The 26,582-nt window shown below is 42.4% G+C and overlaps 1 protein-coding gene across 1 annotated transcript in view; it reads left to right on the plus strand.

Moving 5' to 3' along the window:
- Positions 1–17,951, plus strand: part of LOC118079900 (myosin-4-like) — a 36,844-nt gene extending 18,893 nt beyond the window's left edge. Inside the window, exons 23-39 of the mRNA XM_035104621.2 lie at positions 181–326; positions 420–510; positions 1,805–2,194; positions 2,286–2,412; positions 3,850–3,968; positions 4,784–4,980; positions 6,358–6,541; positions 7,774–7,939; positions 8,506–8,630; positions 9,306–9,614; positions 11,084–11,287; positions 11,737–11,862; positions 13,235–13,405; positions 13,634–13,738; positions 14,240–14,335; positions 15,922–16,056; positions 17,937–17,951. Coding sequence (XP_034960512.1) covers positions 181–326; positions 420–510; positions 1,805–2,194; positions 2,286–2,412; positions 3,850–3,968; positions 4,784–4,980; positions 6,358–6,541; positions 7,774–7,939; positions 8,506–8,630; positions 9,306–9,614; positions 11,084–11,287; positions 11,737–11,862; positions 13,235–13,405; positions 13,634–13,738; positions 14,240–14,335; positions 15,922–16,056; positions 17,937–17,951 — 2,706 coding nt within the window. The remainder of the gene's footprint in view (positions 1–180; positions 327–419; positions 511–1,804; positions 2,195–2,285; positions 2,413–3,849; positions 3,969–4,783; positions 4,981–6,357; positions 6,542–7,773; positions 7,940–8,505; positions 8,631–9,305; positions 9,615–11,083; positions 11,288–11,736; positions 11,863–13,234; positions 13,406–13,633; positions 13,739–14,239; positions 14,336–15,921; positions 16,057–17,936) is intronic.
- Positions 17,952–26,582: the final 8,631 nt, after the last annotated feature.

Genomic DNA, 26,582 nt, shown 5'->3' on the forward strand with positions numbered 1-26,582 from the left:
TAAGAACTGAATTTTATTGTAGCATTGCCATCATTGCAGGGGCTTAGAAGCCTCTGTTTTAAGGCCTAAAGGGGCATCTAGCCCATTGGCCTTTCAAAACTCCTAATGCTTTATATTTACTCCCTCTTCTTTGAAACAATAGCATTAAATCGGTGTCTCTTGTTCTTATGTACTGTTTAGCTTGAAGGATCTTTGGAGCAAGAGAAGAAGCTTCGTATGGATCTTGAGAGAGCTAAAAGGAAGCTGGAGGGGGATCTGAAGATGTCTCAGGAATCTATCATGGACCTGGAGAATGACAAGCAGCAAATGGATGAGAAACTGAAGAAGTATACTGCTGAGATTTTAATATTGTGTTACTGGATCTCAAATTTGACCTTCCTCATTAAAATGCTTACTTTTCTTTTTTCCTCCTTCACCAGGAAAGAGTTTGAAATCAGCCAGGTACAAGGAAAAATAGAGGATGAACAGGCTCAAAGCTCTCAGCTACAGAAAAAAATTAAAGAGCTACAGGTAGATCATAGAAAACCTTTGTGCCTCAGAAATCTCAGTTTTTAAGGTCACTCTCACCCCTCATGTACATTCACTGCTTATATAGTGGTTCTAAAATGATATTCTTACTCAAATTGAATACCTACATACACACTTAGTATGAAGACACTAGATAAAATCACTTTAGGAAGAAGAGCATATTACTCCAGGGAATTCAACCACTGGTCTTAAGGAACCACTGACTGTAGGTGTATATTGTCTCCTTAATGTGAGATGTTCAAGAATACAGTATATTTGTGTTCATATGCATTTCACAGAGAACCTGAAATATTATAAGTTTATAAAATAAGTATGCATGCACTGCTTATTTTACACATATTTTTATTGAAATAATACAGTGATTTAGTACTTTTAGATTACTCCTGGCCCAGCTACTTTATGCGGCACAGATTTGGCTTAATGCTCACCCTGACTTTATAGAAACCATTCAATCCAAGTTCTTAAGGCAGATATTCTCAGTGCCATCTTGTGTTTCAAATGCTGGCTGAGAGGCCAACTCTCTCTCAGTTGAATTACAAATTTGGTACCGGACATTTACTTATTGCCTTTGTCTGAATTTAACCCCCACCAGTTTATTAATTAGGCAGTGCCTACATGACATTGAACAACAGAATAATTTAGCCACTATAAGAAAATTTTGTCCTTGGTACGATTTTTTCCCACCTAGTCACCTCCACACATCAGCACCCTATCAAAACTTAACAGTTTTAAAATACAGACATGCCTTCACCTATGCAAAATGATTATGTCCATGCGTAGAAGGCAGTATCAGATCTGTAGCGCATGTACTCCTTGCCTCTGTGTACTCCTAACTTCTGTGTAATGAGGTTATTACTTCTCTTCTATCATCCATACCAGGCTGTTCATCCACTGCTACATTGTTCTTCCTTCTTGATTACCAGCAAACACAGCAAAAAATTTAGCTGGGGCAATCAGAATCAGATCTACCATCTGAATAACCTGTTTAATGCCTAGTAAAGAGTAGCGCACTTGTTTATGTCTTATTTGTGGACAAGGAAAGTTATTAACTCTTTCATTTGTATAGCTGTACATTCTCAGAACGTATTTTGTACAGCCAACAATCTAGCTATATCTGTATTTGATTGTATTTGATTCCTTTGCTATAGCTTGTGGCTGATGCAAATAAAGATTTTTACTTTTAGTTTATAAAATCATGCACAGTCTACCTAGAGTTCCTTTTCAGTTCTACTGTTTTCAGTGGCATAGTTAACCTTCTGTATCTTATTTTCCAAAGGCCCGTATGGAAGAACTGGAGGAAGAAATTGAGGCTGAGCGTGCATCTCGGGCCAAAGCAGAGAAGCAGCGGGCTGATCTCTCCAGAGAACTAGAAGAGATCAGTGAGCGTCTGGAGGAAGCTGGTGGGGCAACCGCAGCTCAGATTGAGATGAACAAGAAACGTGAGACAGAATTCCAGAAAATGCGCAGGGACCTTGAAGAGGCCACTCTGCACCATGAAGCCACAATGGCTGCTCTCCGCAAGAAGCATGCAGACAGTGCAGCTGAACTGGGGGAACAAATTGATAACTTGCAACGTGTGAAACAGAAGCTGGAGAAGGAGAAGAGTGAGCTGAAGATGGAGATTGATGACCTTGCCAGTAATATGGAGTCTGTCTCCAAAGCCAAGGTAGACAGTTGCATGTCTTTATTGTGACTAACTGTTCTGCTGTAGATTCTGATTAATTAAAACATTGTTTTTTATTTCTCCCCTCACAAAGAGTAATCTGGAAAAGATGTGCCGGACCCTTGAAGACCAATTCAGTGAAATCAAGACAAAAGATGAAGAGCATGTGCGGCTGATCAATGATCTGAACGCCCAGAAAGCACGTCTGCACACCGAGAATGGTGAATTTGGACATTTTTAGAAGACATAGGCATTCCTCCTGACATTTATTTATTTTGAATAGTCCCATCCCACCTTTCCATAAAATTCATTGTAGACATGTTATCTACATATGTATTATCTTTGCCTTGACACATCAGCATTAATGTTATCTAAACTGCACCCTTCTTTGTCAATCCAGATATGACCAAGTATTTCACTGTGGAAGATCCCCCTTGAAAAATTAGTGGGGTGCGAGAGCACCCACTGATGCTTTTACACATTCTTCATTGACTCTCATCTATTTCCGGTTCACTATGGCTTACAGTGTAGGAAACTGCATTTCTGTCTCTTAAAGTGTATCTTAGAAATGTGGGTTGTCGGATAATTGGGTTTTTTTCTTTACTGTGGTGTGGAAAAGTAATACTCGTACAACAAATACTCAGATACAAAAACTCAGCCACAAATACTCAAAGGCTTCCACTGCCTTCTCCTTTAGACCCTTATATTAGTTCCTGTTAACAACTACAAATGCACTGTTAATGTTGAATAGAGAACTGCCATGGTTTTTAAACATGATCTCTGTGTTTAAATCTATGCATGAGCACCAGTAGTGAAAAACTACTGTTGATAGTCAAGTGGGAGTATTGGGGCTGCATGAACAGCATTAACAGGTGGCACAAGTGAGAGAGTCACAGCTCCATGAGAAGATTCATAAACGTTATTCAGATTCTTGAGGCACCATGCACAGCTGCTGGTCACCCAATAGACCTTGAGCCTTGGTGTTGCTCTCGATTTCCTAAAATGTTAATTGCACATGACACTTCACAGAATATATCTTAAGTAGCCTCTACATGCAGCTCAGAGAAAATTAGATAAGCACTTAAATCCTACTGATAGCAATGAGAATAAAGCCCATGCAGCTCGTTCTGGTTTACAACTCATTTTCTCCAGAGTGAAGAAGGCCACCATTAAAAGTATATATGGATAGATCTAAAGCAGGCTTCCTCAAACTTGGCCCTCCAGATGTTTTTGGCCTACAACTCCCAAGATCCCTAGCTGGCAGCACCAGTGGTCAGGGATGATGGGAATTGTAGTCTCAAAACATCTGGAGGGCCGAGTTTGAGGAAGCCTGATCTAAAGCAAATGTATTAATCTGAGCAAAGAAATTATCAAGAACTAATGTTAATTGCAGTATTTATCGTAATTATTGAAAACTGTAGTATTTATTGCATTTTATTTTAATAGAATCCATACTATATTTGTAGCAATTATTGTGGACTGTAGTAACATCCATTTCAAAGAATGGGAGGCAGAGATGGAAAAATTCTAGTCAACCAAGTGCACAAATGATTTAAATCAGCACTTGCATTTCCACCAGTGAGACTACCTAGGAGCAGGTGGGGTGTTTTTTCAACCATCTCAGCCTATGACTATGTGAATATATTTTTTTCCAACAGGCGAATTTACTCGACAACTAGAAGAAAAAGAATCTTTTATTTCACAGTTGATCAGAGGTAAACAAGCCTTTACCCAGCAGACAGAGGAACTCAAGAGGCAGCTGGAGGAAGAAAACAAGGTGATTTTCCGCTTGTATATCTTGCCTCAGAGAAGTGAGGAATGAATAATCCTGATAAAAAGAGGCAGGAGAGGCAGGGAACATCAGAAAAAAGGCAATAAAACAATCAAAGCTGATTTCCAGCTGACATGGACTGATGCAAATTCAAGGACAAGTTACAGCATGAATGCAGTAACACATGTAACAGGTGCTTTTGTAAATTCTGCAATTGCTATTGAAAAAGCTATGATAATTTGTTGTTGTTGTTTAGTCGTTTAGTCGTGTCTGACTCTTCGTGACCCCATGGACCATAGCACGCCAGGCACTCCTGTCTTGCACTGCCTCCCGCAGTTTGGTCAAACTCATGTTCGTAGCTTCGAGAACACTGTCCAACCATCTTGTCCTCTGTCGTCCCCTTCTCCTAGTGCCCTCAATCTTTCCCAACATCAGGGTCTTTTCCAAGGATTCTTCTCTTCTCATGAGGTGGCCAAAGCTATGATAATACTGCACTGTTAAAAAAAAAACAAAAAAAACACCACTCCATAAGATTAATGTGTGGAATTTACTGCAGTGAAAGCACGACTGCGGCTAAAGAATACAAAAAAAAAAGACTGAGAGAGAGAGAGAGAGAACAGTTCTCAGAAAGTAATGCTTGGTTAAGTATTATATAGTCAATACTTTTATGTTGGAGTATAAACTAACTGCTGAGGAAGAAAACACCCCAGATCTCATATCTGACATGACTAACAGACAGATGTAGAATGTCTGATTGAAACAACCTGCATGCTGTTGCTACCCATGTGGTCATCATTGCCATTCACATTATGAACCCTTAGGCAAAAAACGCTCTGGCCCATGCCTTGCAATCTGCTCGCCATGACTGTGACTTGCTCCGGGAGCAGTTTGAAGAGGAACAAGAAACCAAAAGTGAGCTGCAGAGGGCTCTCTCCAAGGCCAACACGGAAGTTGCCCAGTGGAGAACCAAATATGAAACAGACGCCATTCAACGTACTGAGGAATTAGAAGAAGCAAAGTAAGTACTGGGAAGGAAATCAGGGGAGAGCTTTGGAGATGCCAGGGTTTTAACATGTGGTGTTTATTTTTGACAGCAATTCCTCTATTTTTAGTTTTGCATCTTGTGCAGATCTGTTTTTTGTCATTGCTATTTGTTTTATGAACATATTTATACAGTGGTACCTCGGTTTAAGTACACAATTGGTTCTGGAAGCCTGTACAGTGGTACCTCGGTTTATGAACACAATTGGTTCCGGAAGTCTGTTCATAAACTGAAGCGTTCATAAACTGAAGCGAACTTTCCCATTGAAAGTAATGGAAAGTGGATTAATCCGTTCCAGACGGTCCGCGGAGTAACCGTTCATAAACTGAAGCGAACTTTTCCATTGAAAGTAATGGAAAGTGGATTAATCCGTTCCAGACGGGTCCGCGAAGTACTTAAACTGAAGCGTTCATAAACTGAAACATGGGTGTAATTGGTTCCGGAAGTCTGTTCATAAACTGAAGCGTTCATAAACTGAAGCGAACTTTCCCATTAAAAGTAATGGAAAGTGAATTAATCCGTTCCAGATGGGTCCGCAGCGTTCATAAACTGAAAATTCATAAACCGAGGTGTTCATAAACCGAGGTTCCACTGTACTTAACCTGAAGCATACTTAACCTGAAGTGAACTTTCCCATTGAAAGTAATGGAAAGTGGATTAATCCATTCCAGACAGGTCCGCTGAGTACTTAAACTGAAAGTACTCAAACCGAAGCATACTTAAACCGAGGTATGACTGTATACCACTCTCCCATAAAATATCATGGTAGTATAGAGCAATATAAAACATGAAAAACCATTAAAAGCAGTACAAAACAATCATTAAGATAGCTGGCTACTCAAGAAAATTGGAAACTACTGAATTAGGCCTATTGCCATAAAATAGAGTCTTCAAGAGGCACCTGAAAGTCAAAAGTGGTGTTCCGTAGCATAGGACCAGTGGCACATAAGTGCCCAATTTCTGGTTGAGGTCAACTAACTGACTATGGTCTTCTGAACAATCTCATTTTACCCAATTCCCCTTTCCCCCTAGTTTTTCAGTTGCTTCTATCTATTTTCTGTTGCTTTTCAATAGGTGGCCTTCTCAGTCCAGTTGGCTGCTCCTCCCACTGCTTTTCCTTCTCTTTGGTCCTGTCTCATGAAACACCCCCCACACCCCAGCAGCTATTGTCCTGTCCCTAGATTCAGAAGCCTTATTTTGTCACTCCAGGCTGTCCTTTCTATGGGTCTCTATGTTCTGTCGCACAGAAGTCTCCCACCTAGCCAGGCTTTCTCTCGCTTTCTGCTCTGCCTGTACATCAACACGGTTTGAGAAAATACCTTTGGTTGCAACATGGGATACTTTGCCTTTCAGGAAGAAGTTGGCTCAGCGGCTCCAAGAATCAGAGGAGCAGATAGAAGCTGTCAATTCTAAGTGTGCTTCCCTAGAGAAGACTAAGCAAAGGCTGCAGGGAGAAGTTGATGACCTCATGATCGATGTAGAGAGGTCCAATGCAGCTTGCGCAGCCCTGGACAAAAGGCAGAGGAACTTTGATAAGGTTTCCTTTTCTTATTGGGTAGCGGGCAGACATTTTGCAGGAAGGGCAAACAATTTGTGCTAGTTTACAGTTGCAATCCTGATAACTTCCAGGGCTGTCTTTCGGCATTTCTGTGAATTCAGCACAAATTTCTATGAGAGTAGATCAATTCCACCCTTAACCATGTTTGTTTGGTAGCATTGTAGCCTGTATAAACTTTTTATACATGCAACATTAGACTTTTCAATAGTAGTAGTGGCATTTAATAATATGCACTTCAGTGGTATATTTTGAGCTGTGTGAAGCAGGCATGTTCTTCAGAATTAGAAATCCTGCAGGGGGCAGGCTAATCTCTAGTTATAACAGACTAGTACAGAAAAAAACAATTCTACATTGTCATTATTAAATTGGTTGCTGTCTGCAACTCATTATAACCTCTTTGGTCTAGAAATCAAAACTGCATCCTTATGTTTGTCCCTGAAGATTGATTGAACACAATATAGTTGGATGTTGCTTATTAAACATCCTTAGTGAAAGTTGTTTATTGTAACTGAATGGTTGCTGAGGAACCATTCAGACAGTGTGAATGAGGTGCAGTGATTTTGAGCCCATTTGGGGGGGGGATGAAAGTTCAGGAGTGTTCCTCCCCACCCCATTGGTGGGCCATGGCAGACTCACTTGGCAGAGGTGGCAGGCAGCACTAGTCCTCTGAGCAGACTGGTGACGCCCCCCTTTTATTTTTGCACAATGCTTGAGATACTAAAATTGTCAAGATACTAAAATTGCAGTTGTCTCAGAAGCCAGATGCTGCTCAGAGAACCAGCCGGGAGAGGGAGAGGGGTTAAAGTGGTACCGGGGCATGGGAGCCCTAGCATCTGCATAAAGATGCTACGTGCCGTCACCTGCCCTGTGAAAGGCTCGTATGTGATACGCAACATTTCTCCTCGGTCATAGATCCAGAGCCAAACTTTCGACACTGGTATTGCGGCAGCCTACCTGGATTGTGCTGGGGTGGGGAAGGTTGGCTGTGAAGCTGGGGCTGTGTGGGTGCAGTGGTGGAGCCCGTCTGATGCTTCCACCAATATGGCAGCACAGCCCCAACCTCTCCACAGCACAGTCCTGTCCCAGCCCTATTCAGCCATGCTGCAGCAACACCAGTGCTGGGAGGGCAGCTCCACCGCACTGCTATTGCATACCCCTGAGTAAAGCACAATGCTGTGTTCCTGTGCTATATGAGCCTATTTGTTACCTAGGTGCTAGCAGAATGGAAGCAAAAATACCAGGAATGTCAGGCTGAACTGGAGGCTTCCCAGAAGGAGTCGCGGTCCATGAGCACTGAAATTTTCAAAATGAAGAATGCTTATGAGGAAGTGTTGGACCAGCTTGAGGCTGTCAGGCGAGAGAACAAGAACTTGCAACGTAAGCTTCTTTTCCCCCACAGACCTCAATCTAACGTGAGGCATCTGTAACGGTAGATTCACACAACCACTTTTCTCCTGCTTAGTAGTACTGGCCAAAGAACAGGCCTGCTGCTTTTACAGGTTCAGGGTAGTAAGATGTTTTTCAGCTGATTGCTGCAAAGGTCCATATCCTGCCTTTTTTCCAGACTTAAGGAGGCTTATGCAAATTAAAACACAGATAAAATACAGATAGCTTAAAACATAAAATTAATAGTTTCAAAGTAATTCAACTGTGGTAGCACTATAAAAACAAATCTTTTAAAATATGTGTATTGAAAACCGCACAGCAGTGTTAAAAGCTCTTTCCTTAAAAACAAAAAAATAAATAAATGCAGGCTGTATTTTAATATATCTATATCTCTATCTATTTATCTATATAGTACAAAAGTCTTTTTATTATTAAAAAACCTTTGCATCTACTGTCCTGCAGAGGGAAAAATCATACTTCAATTAAATTGAAGCATTGGGTATCATATTACCAAAGATTGTAGCCATTAGGATAAATTACCCAATTTCTACCTGCAGAGGAAATTTCTGACCTGACTGAACAGATGGCTGAAGCTGGCAAAAGCAACCATGAATTAGAGAAAGCAAAGAAGCAGATTGAACAAGAGAAGTCAGACCTCCAAGCTGCCTTGGAAGAAGCAGAGGTGAATATGAACACTTCAGAGACAGTATTAATTGGCACTCGCTATACATGGTGTGTCCCTGCCCCCCAGAGGCAGCACAAGGACAAGGACAGACTAAGGTGGCATATCTTTGGGGGGGAAAGATCCCTAGCCCATTGCTTGAAGTTAAAGTTTTGTGAGAGCAGTGTGTCAATTTTCATAGTGAAGAACTGGACTGCTACCAATCTGGAGCTTTGGGAAGGTTTTTAGTGCCACCTTCTGGTTAGAAATAGAACAAATGATTAAATTGAGAAGGCCCATTAGCTACACTGCAAACTAGAAATGCTAATTGCATTTCCCCCTGACGACTGGGAACATGGACTGGGCAAACACCTAAGAATAGCAGGAACTGTCAAAAGCCTTCCAGTCTTAATTGTATTATTGTTGGGTAATATTTTCATTTATAAAATCTGTTAATTTTAGAAAAAATAGTTTCAAGATGGTTAATTTGAACAAAATAATTTTCATGGGGGGGCCATTGACACTTCTTAATTACTAAGTGTTTTATTATAAATACAAAATGTTTTATTTATTATTCAGAATGTTTGGGGTGTTTCCATTTTACAAGTTGCATCTATGATCTTACAGTGTGTCCATGTTTCATAGTTAAATACAAATCCATAATTGAAACAAATAATGTTGTTTCATTGATGAAAGGGATCTTTGGAACACGAAGAAGGGAAAATCCTGCGTGTCCAACTAGAACTGAACCAGGTGAAGTCTGAGATTGACAGGAAGGTTGCAGAGAAGGATGAGGAAATTGAGCAACTGAAGAGGAATCACCAGAGAATGGGAGAGTCCATGCAGAGCACACTGGATGCTGAAGTCCGGAGCAGAAATGATGCTCTGCGGCTGAAGAAGAAAATGGAGGGGGATCTAAATGAAATGGAAATCCAGTTGAGCCATGCCAACCGCCAAAGCGCAGAGACACAAAAACATCTGAGGAACATCCAAGGGCAACTGAAGGTCAACCTAACTGCATACACATGTTGGGGGATTGTAACAATTTGCATGAATTCATTTTGTGGTGGAGTAGGGAACAAAATTGAAATTTGACTAACCCTTATAATGTTATGGATGGCGTGTTAAAAATGTGTTTTTACTCTTTTTGTGCATCACAAAAGAGAGAGCCAATGAAAGGGTTATTCGGTGCCAAAGGAGATTATGAAAGGCATACATAATAATAATAATAATAATAATAATAATAATAATAATAATAATAATATGGAGGTAATACAAGTTTATCAAATGCTATTGGCCATGATGGTAAAAGGACAAAAAGTCAAGTTCCCAGCATACTTAAATTTTATCTTCTAGGACTGAATAACAGAGCATAGACGGCTGCTAAATAACTGCCTTGTTTCATGTAGACTTGGTTTGACCGCATTTTGATCCTTGTCATAAAGATTCACCCAGCTATTGTTCAAAGAAAACTTCAAAACTGTAGCGTTTGTGTATCCACCCTTCACCCAAAGGGCTCAAGTTGCATGCTAGCCTAATGGCTTGTTATAATATCCTGGTGTGTTGTCATCTTTATTATGTGCTGCCCTGATAGCTTTACTTCTTGGGTGCCCCTAAAACCTTTTAAGTAAAATAAAATGAATAAATAACAGTTCTGTGAATGAGGAAGACTGACTGAGACGTGTCGAGACTTGACCAAAGTTGCCCAGTGAGTCTTGTGCTGCAATCCTAACCCTGACTCTGCAATGGTGGAGGAGGCTCAGATCCAGCAGATGTCCACAACCACTGGCTTCAGCCATGACAGAGGCCCCCAGTGCAGCTGCAGAAAGCATGGCAGAGGCAGGGCTACCGGTGGCAGAGGGTCCTGCAACAGGGCAGGAACAGAGATGGGCTGCCAGTGATCTGCTGGATTGTAGGTTGCTCCAGTTCCCAGAGAGGGGGTCCAATTTGGGCCTGGAGGTGCAGGACCAAAAAAAAAATTATGCTGCTTCCCCACTTCCACCCAAGCCAGTGTTGCCAACAGGACTTCCGATGCAGTGGGTCCTCAGCTACTCTGTCCCACCCCTGTGTTCCTGGCCAGTTAGGATTCCTTTGCCCATTGTCTGGGAATTTGCATCTTGGCTTCCTGTTTCCAAAAATAGTTGTCAAATGGGAATTTGCATCTTGGCTTCCTGTTTCCAAAAATAGTTGTCAAATAAATAAAATAAACTATGTGTTAAACAGCCAGGCTGGTGTTAATACCATGCTGCTCGGTATATATTTTAAAACAAAGCTGTAAAAAGGTTTAAGCAAGGGTCATGATCAATGGATTACGAACTCTCTGGCTTTGATTAAAGGGTGTGTTACAAGCCTCTTCCCCATGCTCTACCCACAAAAGAAAATAAATAAATAAGCCTTGTCCATTTTAATTTTTCACAAACAGTGGGAGAATATCCTCTTGGATATTCTGAGATGTGTCTTTTTGCAAACTGCAGGATTCCCAGCTTCACCTGGATGATGCTATGAGAGGCAACGATGACTTGAAGGAGCAGCTAGCTATGGTAGAACGCAGGAACAACCTGATGACGACTGAGCTTGAGGAGATGCGGGTAGCTCTGGAGCAGACGGAGCGTGCTCGCAAGGTGTCTGAACAAGAGCTGGCAGATGCCAGTGAGCGTGTGCAACTGCTGCATTCCCAGGTATATAGTCATAGGAGCACAGGTAGCTGCCTTATTCTGAGTCAGAACATTGGCTCATCTAGCTCAGTATTGTCCCCACTGACTGGCAGTAGCTGCCCAGGATTTCAGACAGTCATCTCTCCCAGCCCTATCTGGAGATGCCATCAGGGATTGAAGCTGGGCCCTTCCCCGTGCAATTCAGATGCTTCTGCCACTGAGCTACAGTCCTCCTTCCCCACACAGTGAGAGGCCAAAGCTCCCTGAGACTGGAAGCAAAAAACGCTTTCTCATCCCCAGCTAGTCTGAGCCAGGAGGCAGAACCTGCCCATTGATTCATCCCTGGAGAAATGCAATAGGACACGTCTCCTCACATGTCTAGTATCTCTGGTCTTGGTTGTGGCATCAGTATCGGCGAGCAAATGCAATTGCATTAGATAATGCAGGGGAGTAACTGCTGACTGTGCCCACAGAACACAACCCTTCTCAGCACAAAGAAGAAGCTGGAGGCGGACATTGCTCAGTTCCAAGGAGAAATTGACGATGCCATCCAGGAGGCACGGAATGCGGAGGAGAAGGCCAAAAAGGCAATTACAGATGTAAGTGCTCCATCCTGCTTGCTGCAGGCCCCATTCTACCATGTGTTGGTGCTCTCCATGTGGGAAGCCATTTGTATGATTTTCACAATGACAGCTGAAACTCTCATAGTTTTGCATCACTACTTAAGCCACACCCACTTAGCTATTGCCTTTGTTGCTCAAGTTTAGTCTAGCCAACCATCAAACTCAAGTGGCTAAGATTACAAATACTTTGGACCACACTTTGAAGCAACTGTTCAGTGAAGTCAACATAGTGCCCTCCAGGTGTTGTTTAACTACAGCTCCCATCTAGGGTTGCCAGACTCAATAGAGGACAGGACTTCTGTGCCTTTAATTGCCCTGCTCTCTTTTGAGTCTGGAAACCTTAAAGAGAAACCATCAGACCCTTTGCTTGGAAATTAAACAAAGGGTCTGCTGGTTTCTCTTTAAGGTTTCCAGACTCCAAAAGAGAGCAGGGTAATTAAAGGCACAGAAGTCCTGTCCTCTATTGAGTCTGGCAACCCTACTCCCATCAGCCACAGCCAGCATAGCCAGTGGTCAAGGATGATGGGCACTATGGTAGCTACTGCTTTTTTAACTGATGAGTTCTGATTTCCCCATACTGGCTTTCCTGCGTAGTAGAAGAAATTAATGGATGCTTGTTTGTGTGGTAGAAATCCTTTAACATTGGAGAGGTGTCTTTCTCTCTTCTTGAGTTTGACAAAAGAACCAGCTGTTTCTAAAGAACAGGTTTTTGTTTTACTCCATTTATGTAGTGCCGTTAGCAGTACAGTATATGAATGCCACTGTAGCAACACCTAGTGTCGAAATCAAGCACTACAGCAGAAATTCAGTGTACTTCACCAAAATAAAATAAATAATAATTTTTAAAAATCACTCAAGGCGCTTCCAGACTGTCACTATTATTGGATGGAATTCAGTCACATCTTGGGAAATTAAGGCTGTGCAATTGAAACTGACATGGCACTCTTGTGAAACAAACCCATTCCCCTAAAAGATCTGACTTTCCCCCTGTAACTGATGCACAAAGTGTGGGATAAGGCTTGCTTGACACAATGTCATTTGATCTCCCCACAAACAAATCAGGATAAATGTTCATTAAATAACCTCTCCACAAATAAATCAGACTGAGTGCTTATTAAGCAGGACATCTGGCAGCAACCTCATATATTCCAATCCAGAGAGGATGCTCTAAAGTCTGGACCCCGATCCAACTAACTAACTAACCAACCAACCATAGAAAGGCAAACCAAATGAACTATGTAAACACACCCTGGTGAGCAGTGAGGTACAGAATCTACAACACTAAAAATAATGTTGGGAGCTGTGCAGAGAAGTGGGCACTTACTGATGTTACCATCTATCTAATTAGGCAGCCATGATGGCAGAGGAGCTGAAGAAGGAGCAAGACACCAGTGCCCACCTGGAGAGGATGAAGAAGAACCTGGAGCAGACAGTGAAGGATCTGCAGCACCGTCTGGATGAAGCAGAGCAGCTGGCCCTGAGAGGTGGCAAGAAGCAACTCCAGAAACTGGAGGCCAGGGTACAGTGCTAGAGCTCATTTGTCAGTGTTGTTTGACCTTGTCATAGTGACTGATTACAAGCAGAGGATCATGCACAGGGCTTCCACTGGTGGGTCTGGTTAGGTGAATCCTCCTCACACTGATTTTGGAGGTACCTTTTCAACATGGTAATTCCCATTTAAGTTTTCAAAGATGTATTGACCCTTCCCCGTAAATTTTGATCCCTTTATCAGAATATTCTGTTGTAGGTACACGAGTTAGAAAATGAGCTTGATGCCGAACAGAAGAGAGGAATTGAGGCAATCAAAGGAGTGCGAAAATATGAGCGGAGAGTCAAAGAAATCACTTATCAGGTAACGATGTCTTATTCCATTTATTGAATTCCTGGGATTCTCCTCCATTGCTATCATTCTCTTTATTTGAGAAAGACAGAAGCAGGTCAGCACAACCTATTTACCATGGAACCGAATGAGAGGCAACCCAGGACTTAAATCATTTCCCCCCCATATATATATTTTTATTGAGTTTCAAAGAAAACATTGCAACGAGGTTAAAATACATCTAACACTCAACTGAGTGGTGTGTGCAGAGAGTGCTTTCACGGGTGGAGGCAATATCTCTGAATACTAGTTGCTGGGAGTCACTTGTGGGGAGAGTGCTATTTAACTCTGATCCTGCTTCTGGTCCTCCCATAGGCATCTGGTTGGCCACTGTGAGAACAGGATGCTGGACTAGATGGGCTTTGGGGCTGAACCAGCAGGGTTCTTATGTACCTGTTCTGCCTGTCAACTTCCAGAGGATAGGCACACTCTCAGAGCCTTACATTGTTGGCATTCCATTTACATTCCATGCAGGCTGAAGAGGATAAGAAGAATGTTTTCAGGCTTCAAGACCTAGTGGACAAGTTGCAGCTGAAGGTGAAAGCGTACAAGAGGCAAGCTGAAGAGGCTGTAAGTGCACAGATCTCAAATGGCTTAAACCTATCATGCTTAAACCTATACTGGTCATCGTTACTCACCCTGCGTTCCTGTGTGAGGAATAGTGGGGTACAATAAATAGATGAACGATGATACGAATAATAAAATTAAAATACATTGTCCAAAGAAACACACAGCTTGAAAAACACCCAGAACTGTTTATCTCTCTTGTAACCCCTTTCAGGATTGCACTGACATAAATCATGACACCTCTTCACCCCTAACCCCACGCTCTACAGTTAGGAAGACCGTGCCCTGTAACCCCTACATCCTGGAACTACATATAGAACCACCCATTCCTTATACTACTACTTCCACATGTCAAAGGGGTGTGGTGATAATTTCTTCCCAAACCCCAATTATATCTTGTCTCCTTGACAGTGTCCCACCCACAGACGTCATATAAATTCTCACATCACAGAACAGCAAGTAGAACCCATGTCTCTCATGAGGACACAGATTCACTCTCATGCCATTTACTGCAGCACTCAGCCACTTCCCAAAGCATTCCTGCATAACCAAGCAGAGGACAACCATCCCACACGTTTCTAATCTTCCCTTTCCTGGTAGTGTCTCTATTAGACATCATAGATCACGCATCATAGATCCTTTCAGAATGCAGCTGTCACTTCAAAGAAAGAGAAAGGGTGGGATACATGATGGTTATCCTCTGCCTCCACAGCTGGAGGCAACAATGCTTCTGAAAGCCCGTAGCTGGAAACCACAGGAGAGGAGTGCTACTGTGCTCAAATCTTGCTTGCAAATTTCCCACAATCATCTGGTTGGCCACTGTGAGAAGAGAATGCTGGACTAGAGGGGCCACTGGCCTGATCCAGCAGGCTCTTCTTACTGTATGTTCTTACAGAGCTATATCTTACCTCCCACAATTTCCAACATTCTTAATACAATTCCCAGCATTCTAGTTCACATCCTATGGTGAACAATAGTTAATGGTTTAAAACAACAAATGGGTCAATTTGGGCTGCTTTTCCATGACCCCTGTCTTAGTGTTATGTCCAAATGGTGATTACGCTTTACTTCAACAAACCACACCCAGTTACAGGTAGGTAGCCGTGTTGGTCTGAGTCGAAGCAAAATAAAAAAATTCCTTCAGTAGCACCTTAAAGACCAACTAAGTTTTTATTTTGGTATGAGCTTTCGTGTGCATGCACACTTCTTCAGAATATATGGTATCAGAAGAAGTGTGCATGCACATGAAAGCTCATACCAAAATAAAAACTTAGTTGGTCTTTAAGGTGCTACTGAAGGAATTTTTTAAAACCACACCCAGTAAGCCAAGAGCAAACTTTAGATGACTGCAGGTCACTGTTTGTTAGACTCAGAACAAACCATAATCCCTCATTCAGATGCAATGCTAAGCCAGGCATCATGGTTTGTTTCCCCTGCACAATGTCAGGGAGGAGGAAAACAGCCTGGATTGGTGAAGAATGTGAAATCAACATCGTTGTGGGACACCTTCGCTGTCACTTATATGTTATATACTATACCTTTGGCTCTGCTTGTACTGTTGATTTCATGTCATGTTTCTGTTGTGCAAGGAGGAGCAAGCCAACACAAACTTTGCCAAGTTCAGGAAGGCTCAGCATGAGCTGGAAGAAGCTGAAGAGCGAGCAGACATTTCTGAATCCCAGGTCAATAAGCTGAGGGCCAAGAGCCGTGACATTGGGGGAAAGGTAAGTGTCTTGGTGGGATGATATACTGGCGTAGAAGGAAACTTTTCTCTGCACAAGGATAACACCTTCTATCTTTCAGTTGGTACAGTTAATCTGCTTGGGTTCAAATTCCTACCTAGCTCTTCTAAGGAAGTAGCCCCAAAGTGAAACAGTGTATTTTCCTCCATGAAGTTTAAATTGCCTTTGAGCCTTCCGCTTGCTATTGAACACTTGGTATTTGTTAGTGGAGAAATGAACAGGAGAGTATTTGCAATGCAAATTAGTATTCCGGTCAATGTAAATTTCATATTCACATTAAAAAGAAATTGTCACTCTAAGGCTGTAATCTTATGCATACTTACATTGGAGTAAGTATCACTGAACTCAGTGAGGCTTATTTCTGAGTCGTTGTCTTCTCTGGCGATCACTCGTAGCCGAGTAAGAATGTCTTCCATAAACATGGTTTTAACAATGAGTCTGTAAGTGACTGTGGAGGCCAATTCTGGATCTGCATGTCCTTCCACAGTGGGGACATTGGTTTCCGGGTGGGAGTTGATCACGGTGTGGATTTGCCATGCGTGCCTTCCTCTTAGCACATTTCTCCCTTGCGTCCTGAGATCGAGTGTCTTCAAAGCCCATTATACCTTTGGTAAAGGCTGTTCTCCAACTGGAGCGCTCGCAGGCCAGTGTTTCCCAATTGTCGGTTTTTATACTACACTTTTAAAGATTTGCCTTGAGACAGTCTTTAAACCTCTTTTGTTGGCCACCAGCATTACGCTTTCCATTTTTAAGTTTGGAATAGAGTAGTTGCTTTGGAAGACGATCATCAGGCATCCGACCAGTCCAACGAAGTTGATGTTGAAGTACACTGAGTATTTCTGAGTAGACATGTGTAGGATTGCATTACACACCTAATGTGGCTGGGGTAAAAGTAATACAACAACAACAAATGTAACAAGATGCCCAATGTAATTTTCCACCTTTCAACTGCTTAGCTCCAAGAACAAGAACACCAATGTAAACATTCTACATTTGAATATTTGAATTGTCCTTGCTTGACTTGATAGTAAGCTTTGCAACCTATCCATCCATTTAACTGTAGAGAAATATTGTCAAGTGCAGTAATGAGCTATCCCCCAATAAATTTGAAATGGAGAGAGAGAGACAAATATCTTCAATAAATATTGGAGTGTTGAGTACTCACAGATTTGTAAAGCCAGAAGCAGTGACTGAGATCATGTTCTCCTTACAAGCATGTGCTACGTAATTTCATGGCAGCATCTCTGCTTCATGGCTCTTAAAACAAATAGGAATTGTATCCAGACTAGAGTGAAATCTGGAAGCCTGGGCTACAGCCTGACAAGGATATTCTTTCCCCTCTTCTTTTGATTTCTCTCCTTTACCTTGCTGTTTCTCCTTCATATTATACTTCTGAGCCAAGGAAATAAAAGCAGACAATTCCAGTCGCTGTGGTGGCAGCAATCCCACCACAGTTTGTGGGGGGGTGGGGAGAGGGAGAGGCAAATAAGACAGAGCAATTCTTCCACACCAGAAAAATAATGCAAGAGGGAGAATTCCTGCTTGTTAGTCTCCCCCCCTTGCCATACTCTTGCTACCTACACTGTTCACATACAGTGGACGCTTGGGTTGCGAACGTGATCCATGCGGGAGGCACGTTCGCAATCCACAGTGCCGCATCTGCGCATGTGCGGGTTGTGATTTGGCACTTCTGTGCATGCACGAGTGCCAAAACCCAGAAGTAACCCGTTCCAGTGCTTCCGGGTTCAGCACGGTGCGCAACCCAAAAACACACAACCTGAAGCATCTGTAACCCAAGGTATGACTGTATAAGCTGTTCTGTTACCTCATTATCTTATAAATTTGAATTTATTTTTGTACAGAAATCAGAAGAATGAGACGAACTATTCCTGAAAAGATTCCACACAATGTGGAATTCTTCACAGTGAATGTACATGTAAATCATTGAACCTGAATAAAAATACATTTTAAGCAACATATTTCAGTTGTGACCTTTTAATGTTTCATCAAAAATCAGAGGCCTTTGAGAAACTGAAGACTCCAATGGGAATGTGGACATCCGGCGTACTTGCAGAATTCTTGAGAGCTAGGTAACTGCAGTTAGCTGTGGAATAATTCCTTGGTGAATGGTGGCGTGAATTTGTGAACATGTATATTTTCAACATTACCGCCCTGCCCCCCAAGTCTGGTAATACAAAAGCAAAACCAACTCAACCAAACAGTGCAAGCATTGGAGTAAAAACAGCGTTAGAAAGCCGGTTGAAACAAATCTGTCTGGGTGCATCCATAAGACCTGTTTATTGAGCATTCACTCCAATTTGTTTGCAAGGGGGGGGGGGGAATGCTACATCAAAGCAAACGTTATCCCACACTTCCTAGTGCATTTTCCCATCACTTTTCTTATAGCAGAAAGCCCAATTTTTCATGAACTGAGTTTGTTGCACAAGAAATCCCAGTCAGCTATGATTTTGTGGCTTGAGTTTGCTGGTGTCTGATTGAATCCCACTCCCCAAATAGTGGCAGTCTGGAAGTGCCCTGTATTTTAAAAGACTGAGAAAATACAGAAAGGCAACTCCCCGCCGGTTAGAGTGTTATTATTACTATTAAATTTGATACCGCCTTTCATTTGAAGATTACAGGCTGGTTCACAACATAAAAATACAAAATGAGAACACAAAATACATAATAAAACAAGAACAAACCAATAACCCCCATCCCATGAATAGATTTTAACGCCATAAAATGTTAATCAGCCAAAGGCTATAGCGAAGCATTTTCGCCTGGCACCTAAATATATGCAATGAAGGCTACCAGGTGAGCCTCTCTAGGGAGAGCATTCCACAAATGGGGAGCCACCACAGAAAAGGCCCTTTCTTGTGTTGCCACCCTCTGGACCTCTTGTGGAGGAGGCTCTTGAAGAAGGGTCTCAGTTGATGATTGCAGGGTCTGGATCGGTTCCATTTCTCTAAGCACCCTTGCTGAAAATGCCAACTCTGTAACTGCCAGAGGTGGGGGCAACCAGAGAAGGGCCTACAATGAAAATCTTACTGTACTGACAGATACATAGGAGGAAACACTTCAGGTATTTGAGTCCTAAGCCTAAGGCATGTGCCCCAGGGAGACAAGGAATATTTTCATCTCCACATTATCCAAAGTTGCATCTGAATGGGAAGGAGAGAGAGTGTCCCTGTTTAAGAACAGTGGAGTTAATAAAGGCATTATTTGGCAGAAAGGGCTTGTTATCTGCACAAATAACTGCTGCTACCATTGAAGATGCAGCTCACTGAAGATTTAAGCGCTTACTTCCATGAGCAAGGTGAATTCCAAAAGCAGAATTTCTTTTTTAAAAATAACCATTTCAATCTACTGTGAGCAGCTCCTCTGATATTGAAATATTTACACAAGTAGACCATATGTGTTACTTTGCAGATAAATCCCGAGAGATAACATTTGCACTTGAATTAAGGGCCATATGTAGTTGACTGCATTTTGCATTGGGATCCTGCTGTCAGTACATGTAACATTTAGTAAAATTGGTAAGCGCATAATTTTTACACTGTGCTGCCCTTTTTCCTGCTCTTATGTACACCCACGTTAGAAAAACATAATGTGTGAAGAGACTTGTCCTCCAGATACGTTATAATTCTTCAAGCAGCTAAAAAAAGCAAACAGCAACAGACCAAACATAACAATGCAGCATTGTCACGACTAAATCCATTCATAATGACTCAGAATGAAGAATATTCCCTGCCATGAATATATAAACAAATACTGAATGCTGGTGAGAGTGACACAAATCCCCAGAATTCCAGAAGATGATTGATTTGGATGTTCACACCAGAACAGCACATTTCTCCTCGAGTTATAAATCATGCATGTGCCTAGGCAGGAGCTAGTGCCAAATGGAAACTTTCTCCCAACACCATAGGCTGAAAAGCCCTCTCCATAATTAGGCTTAAGGGCTTGAAACGGACTATGCATGCTCACTGAAATGACTAAGAGGGGTCTACTTTACAACCAGCGGCGCTTCCACAGATCTGATCTCTAAGCATGCGGAAGCAAGAAGAGCTAATTGCTGGGTGAAAGCCAACCAAATCCCAAGGAGGAATGTCATCTAATGGGCTCTCTGAGTCACAACGGCTCCAGGACTTATTTTGGTTCAAAACAGAGCTCAAGCTTCTCTCATGCCTTGCCTTGAACAGTGGCCAGTATTTTCACTGAGTGAAATGTCTAATAAATGTAGAACATGAGCAAATAAAACTTCATGGCATATATAAATATTTGGGGACAGGCAATGGCCATATTGGGATGTTATGCTAGACATGGATTTGCCTGTTAAGAAAAAGATGCAGTGGACCTTAGGCTCGTGTCCCCCTACCCTTGGCTTGTTCTCCAGTGGAGCTGTGAGAAGTTTAGAAGCTTCCCCTTTCGTTTCGCTTCACCACGGTTTGTATTGCCCAAACCAACAAACTGTGGTTAACGTTAACCTGTTTGTTTGAAAGGAGCCGACTTTAAACCATGGCAGAGTAGATGAGCCCTAGAATTGCTGTAGCTTACTCTCATCGTGCTAAACTTGGTTTCCTCATCGTGGCTGAAATTAGGGCCATAAACACCTCCCCTAGCACTAGTGACACTTTCCCACTTCTCCCCTCACTTTGGAAGTAAGGAAAGAGCCATATTTGCCTTTAAAACTCAAGAACAGGTGGCTAATCTTTATCACAATGACAGTCAACCGCCCCTCCGCTGGCCACATGGCAGCAATGGAAATCGTCAGTGTATGTGCAAGTCCACACACACTAAACACTCATCAGACATGTACATTCACCACATATACAGCATATGCAGGCACACAGCACTCTCACACATACATGCAGTCACACATTCACACAAATGCATGTGCAGAGGCAGGCATACACGCGCGTGCACACACACACACACACACCCCACCATTATCACCATCACTATCAGTTTATTACAACCAACAAGCCAGAAATAAACAATGCAGTACACCAAAATCTTAAACACAGGATTGATACAAAAAAGGTGTAACACAGTAAAATCAGCTGAGTTCTGTGCGAAATAGCAAATAACCTCCAGGAAGCACCTGGGGACAATCCATCCAGCTTTAGGTTGTTAATTGTTTTCTTATTCTTACTGGCATTGATAGAAATGTGACCACCATGTGATTTTATCTCCCAGTAAATATTTAACATAGAATTGAGCTGACCTCCATCATGGTCATCTGGTAAATGACCAATCATTTGCTGATGAACTCCAGCATAAAAAATGGTAAAACAGAACAACATGTTCCATAGATTCCAGCTCTTGTTTGTTAGCCTCGAGGAGAGAGAAACACCAACATATCTTCTCCTAAACATTTTAGATGGCGGCACATTAAATCTAGAAAATCTTGTTAGAACTGGATACTGGATACGGAATAACCGAATGGTTCAAAATTGGGAAAGGAGTACGACAAGGCTGTATATTGTCTCCCTGCTTATTTAACTTATATGCAGAATTCATCATGCAAAAGGCTGTACTGGATGATTCCCAAACCGGAATTAAGATTGCTGGAAGAAATATCAACAACCTCAGATATGCTGATGACACAACCTTGATGGCAGAAAGTGAAGAGGAATTAAAGAACCTTTTAATGAGGGTGGAAGAGGAGAGCTCAAAATATGGTCTGAAGCTCAACATCAAAAAAACTAAGATCATGGCCACTGGTCCCATCACCTCCTGGCAAATAGAAGGGGAAGAAATGGAGGCAGTGAGAGATTTTACTTTCTTGGGCTCCTTGATCACTGCAGATGGTGACAGCAGTCACGAAATTAAAAGACGCCTGCTTCTTGGGAGAAAAGCAATGACAAACCTAGACAGCATCTTAAAAAGCAGAGACGTCACCTTGCCAACAAAGGTCCATATAGTTAAAGCTATGGTTTTCCCAGTAGTGATGTGTGGAAGTGAGAGCGGGACCACAAAGAAGGCTGATCGTCAAAGAATTGATGCTTTTGAATTATGGTGCTGGAGGAGACTCTTGAGAGTCCCAAGGACTGCAAGAAGATCAAACCTATTCATTCTTAAGGAAATCAGCCCTGAGTGCTCACTGGAAGGACAGATCGTGAAGCTGAGGCTCCAATACTTTGGCCACCTCATGAGAAGAGAAGACTCCCTGGAAAAGACCCTGATGTTGGGAAAGATGGAGGGCACAAGGAAAAGGGGACGACAGAGGACAAGATGGTTGGACAGTGTTCTCGAAGCTACGAACATGAGTCTGACCAAACTGCGGGAGGCAGTGGAAGACAGGAGTGCCTGGCGTGCTCTGGTCCATGGGGTCACGAAGAGTCGGACACGACTAAACGACTAAACAATAACAACATTAAATCTGGCCACAGTTAAAGCAGCATGAGACACATAATCAGAATCTCCAGCCCTTCCCTCTCTAGTGCTGGGGTGTGGGTGGAAATGCTGACTTTTCTACTCAAAGAGCAGGCATAAGGCTTTATTTCCAGACATGTCAGCACTAACAAGGCTCAGTGATCACTTCAGGTGCTGACTGACACTTCTCCAACCAACTGTGACTTTATAGTAAAATGCACCCAACTTTCTCTCGTCCAGTTTCTGCTATTCTGACAGCATTGTTCTTTTCCATTTACATCTAGTTCAAAAAGAAATGTTTGTTGGCTTTTGCAAAATCTAGCCCCAATTGTTTCCAATACTAGGAATTAGAACTCTCTCTCTCTCTCTCTAACACACACACAGTGCAGATACAGATTGACACAACTGTAGTAGTAGTACCGTAGTAGTAATTATTATTTATTTATTTATTTATTTATTTATTTATTTATTTATACCCCACCCATCTGGCTGGGTTTCCCCAGCCACTCTGGGCGGCTTCCAACCGAATATTAAAAACAATACAGCATCAAACATTAAAAACTTCCCTAAACAGGGCCGCCTTCAGTTGTCTTCTAAAAGTAAAATAATTACTTATTGCCTTGACATCTGCTGGGAGGGCATTCCACAGGGCGGGTGCCACTACCGAGAAGGCCCTCTCTCTGGTTCCCTGTAACCTCACTTCTGGCAATGAGGGAACCGCCGGAAGGCCCTCGGTGCTGGATCTCAGTGTCTGGGCTGAATGGTGGGGGTGGAGACGCTCCTTCAATGTATACAGGACCTGTTTACCTGTTTACAGGACCTGAGTGTTTAGTGTGTGTGGACTTGCACATGCAGTAAAGCATTTTCATTGATTTGCACTATTATGCAATTAAGCAAATAATTATTATCCCTGATGAGATAATAATCAAGGCAATTGTATCATTCTAACCTGAGATTTAAAAGAACTAGGCAGCATGAGAAGAGGGCTGGGAACTGAGGAGGAGATGTAAGATGGAAACTACAACCAAAGTTCTTCTCAAATAATCCAATTGTTCCAAAAAAACCCCAAAACCTTAAATGAGATGACATTTTGCTTGTTCCATCTATATTCATGGAATGAATGTAAAGTGACTGATCAGTTCATATTATGTGTCTTCCCTCCACTACACTAAGAATTGTAGTGTTTATAGATGGTGCTGAGAATTGTTTTTAGAGATCCATAATTCCTAATTCCCCAATTGACAGCTAAAAGGATTTGGAAATGGTTTTCCTTTGTAGTACAGATATACTGTGAATATGTGTCCACCTGCATGAGGACATGTTCCTGGTCATAATGGAAAAGCACCTAGATGCTGCAAAACAAAACTATTGCACATATGCCTCTACTGAGCAAAGAATTAGGAAACTGATCTGGTAGTTTAAAATTAGGGATTGTTTGGAGAAGGCGAAAAGTGAAAGAAATCAACTGCACGCAGTGTCATCTCCTATCAAGAATCTGAAAGTGGGCAGTCTTTGTGGGCACTAATGGTGAGTTCAGGTGCGGGGCTAATATATAAAAGCAGATCTGCTGGGCAGGACTCTCTCCCACTGCCCTTCCAAATATATGTACTCCTCTGCAAATTTCTAAGGATTAAAGTTGTCATGGGGATGTTAATTCTGAATTCCTAGGGGTTTAAGAGATTAGGACCTCATCTTTACCACTCTACAAACATGGCATTTTACATTTAATTGTAAGAGACTTTCTCTCATGAGTCATTCTTGGAGAATAGCAGCTTTATACACAGATGGCTGCAGAACAGAGACACCATTGAGGGGCAAATACTGAGACAGCTATGTCATGTAGACCCAGGCACACATCTATACATCTCAGCCACAGAAAGCAACCTATCAGCCATGATCAGTTTTGTACAGATGGAAAAGACATCACACTATTAAATTCAGGTATGCAATGTTCTCTGTGGTATCTGTAGTGTCTCACATATGGGACTGCACCAACACACACACACACACACACACACACACACACACACACACACACACACACCACATTATTTGAGTCCTCCTTCCATTGGAGCTCCCAATAGTATGTAAAATTCTTGACACATTAGTTGACTTTTCTTGACTACAGACACACCTCAAGAAGAGGCTTGAATATGTGTGTAAAAGCAGTTTGGCTGATTCAAAATGTTTCACTACCTGTTCACCTGTTCAGCTATTCTGGGTGGGCTCCATTCCTACCATAGCCTGAGGTACACTTAGCAATAGCACCAATAAGGCTATCTCTGCAACTTTTCACCAGCCACACTAACAACAAGGGTGGATTTAGGGCTATGCCAATGCTGTCCATGCACTGGGCACTGAGCCAAGGGGGTGCCACCTGGTAAGCAAGACGCTGGGCTTTAGGAAAGACGTGGGAGGGCTCTAGGACCCTGCCAGAGCAATCACACCTCCTTCCCAAAGCAGGACACCTCCTTCCTTACCTGCCTTTGGGAAGGCAGCACAAGGGCTGGGGCGGGAGGGGGAATTTTTGGCATCACACAGAGCGCCATAGTATCCAAGTCCACCACGGGGGATGCCTTGGGGAGCAATGCCACATCTTGCCTTTTGTTCCATCTGTCTCATCCCCTGAGTTCTGCTCATTCTGTTTTATGATTTTTGAAATATTTGTCTACTTGGCTTCTGAGATCTTTAAGAAGGAAGATGGTAAACAATCCTGCAAGCACAACTTCCCTTCTAGTACTGCATAGAAAAACCATTTCTGCCAAATGAATCTAGCCTTCACCCGGTAACTGGAAGCTCCTTTTCCTTGCTAACAAGGAAATCACATCTTGTGGGTTCTGTGAGTGATTTATGCAGATACTTCCTTACGTCTGATCGGAACACAGGTTTTTTGTTTGCTTGATTCCCTGATTCAACAGGGTGATCCAATTTTGGGTTTTGCTCACCACATTCCCACCCCACCAGGTGGTGCTGAAGACAAACTCAAGCGAGGTGCCATTGCAGCTCCTCACTTGGTACATATTCTGCTAAGGCTGCTCTTCATTACATTTGTCCAATATAGTCAGTTTCTCTTTTCTGGAATACGGCTTTCTCCCATAAATATGTGCAAAGATTAATTGAAACTGGGACATCTGGGTTCAGTTAAGTGTATCATCACACAACACATAGTAAAAGTAAGGCATTTGCTATCAGAGAATGTTGTGATGGATACCAAATTAGGCTGCACACACGCACAATACTTTTAAAGCAGATTTTAAAGCACACCTCCTGAAAAAAACAGCATGGGAACTGTAGCGTGCTCAGGGTGCTGGGAATTGTAACTATTTGAGGGCTAAACTACAGTCTTAGCCTTCTTTGTGGTGGAGGGGGGGGAGTGTGTTTTAAATGTATGGCATATTTGCAGCCTAAAGGTAAAGGGACCCCTGACCATTAGGTCAAGTCGTGACCGACTCTGGCATTGCGGTGCTCATCTTGCGTTATTGGCCGAGGGAGCCGGCGTACAGCATCCAGGTCATGTGGCCAGCATGACAAAGCCCCTTCTGGCGAACCAGAGCAGTGCACAGAAACGCCGTTTACCTTCCCGCTGGAGTGGTACCTATTTACTTGCACTTGATGTGCTTTCGAACTGCTAGGTTGGCAGGAGCTGGGACCAAGCAACGGGAGCTCACCCCATCACGGGGATTCGAACCGCCGACCTTCTGATCGGCAAGCCCTAGGCTCTGTGGTTTAACCCACAGCGCCACCCGCATCCCTGGCAAAGGTAAAGGGACCCCTGACCATTAGGTCCAGTCATGACCTAGGTGTCTTTAAAACAGGATTAGACAAATTCATAGTGTCTATAAGGCTATCAATAACTATTACTTATGATGGCTATATACCACCTCCAGGTGAATACCTAGATTATGTAAAATATTTTATTAATAATACGAATACTGATATTGATATTAATGTTATCTTACTAGTTAAAATAACACTTATTAATTAAAATGATAAGAATATTGATCCTTCAAAGGAGTCAAGGCTTTAACAGATTACATTTCTAACATTGTTTGTGTCTTTATTTCTTACAATTCTATTAATCTCCCCCCCCCAAAGGAGCATAAGGCAAGTTACATCAAACAAATATCAAA

Source organism: Zootoca vivipara, chromosome 2 (assembly GCF_963506605.1).
Source record: "Zootoca vivipara chromosome 2, rZooViv1.1, whole genome shotgun sequence".
In the NCBI taxonomy this organism is placed as follows: Eukaryota; Metazoa; Chordata; class Lepidosauria; order Squamata; family Lacertidae; genus Zootoca; species Zootoca vivipara.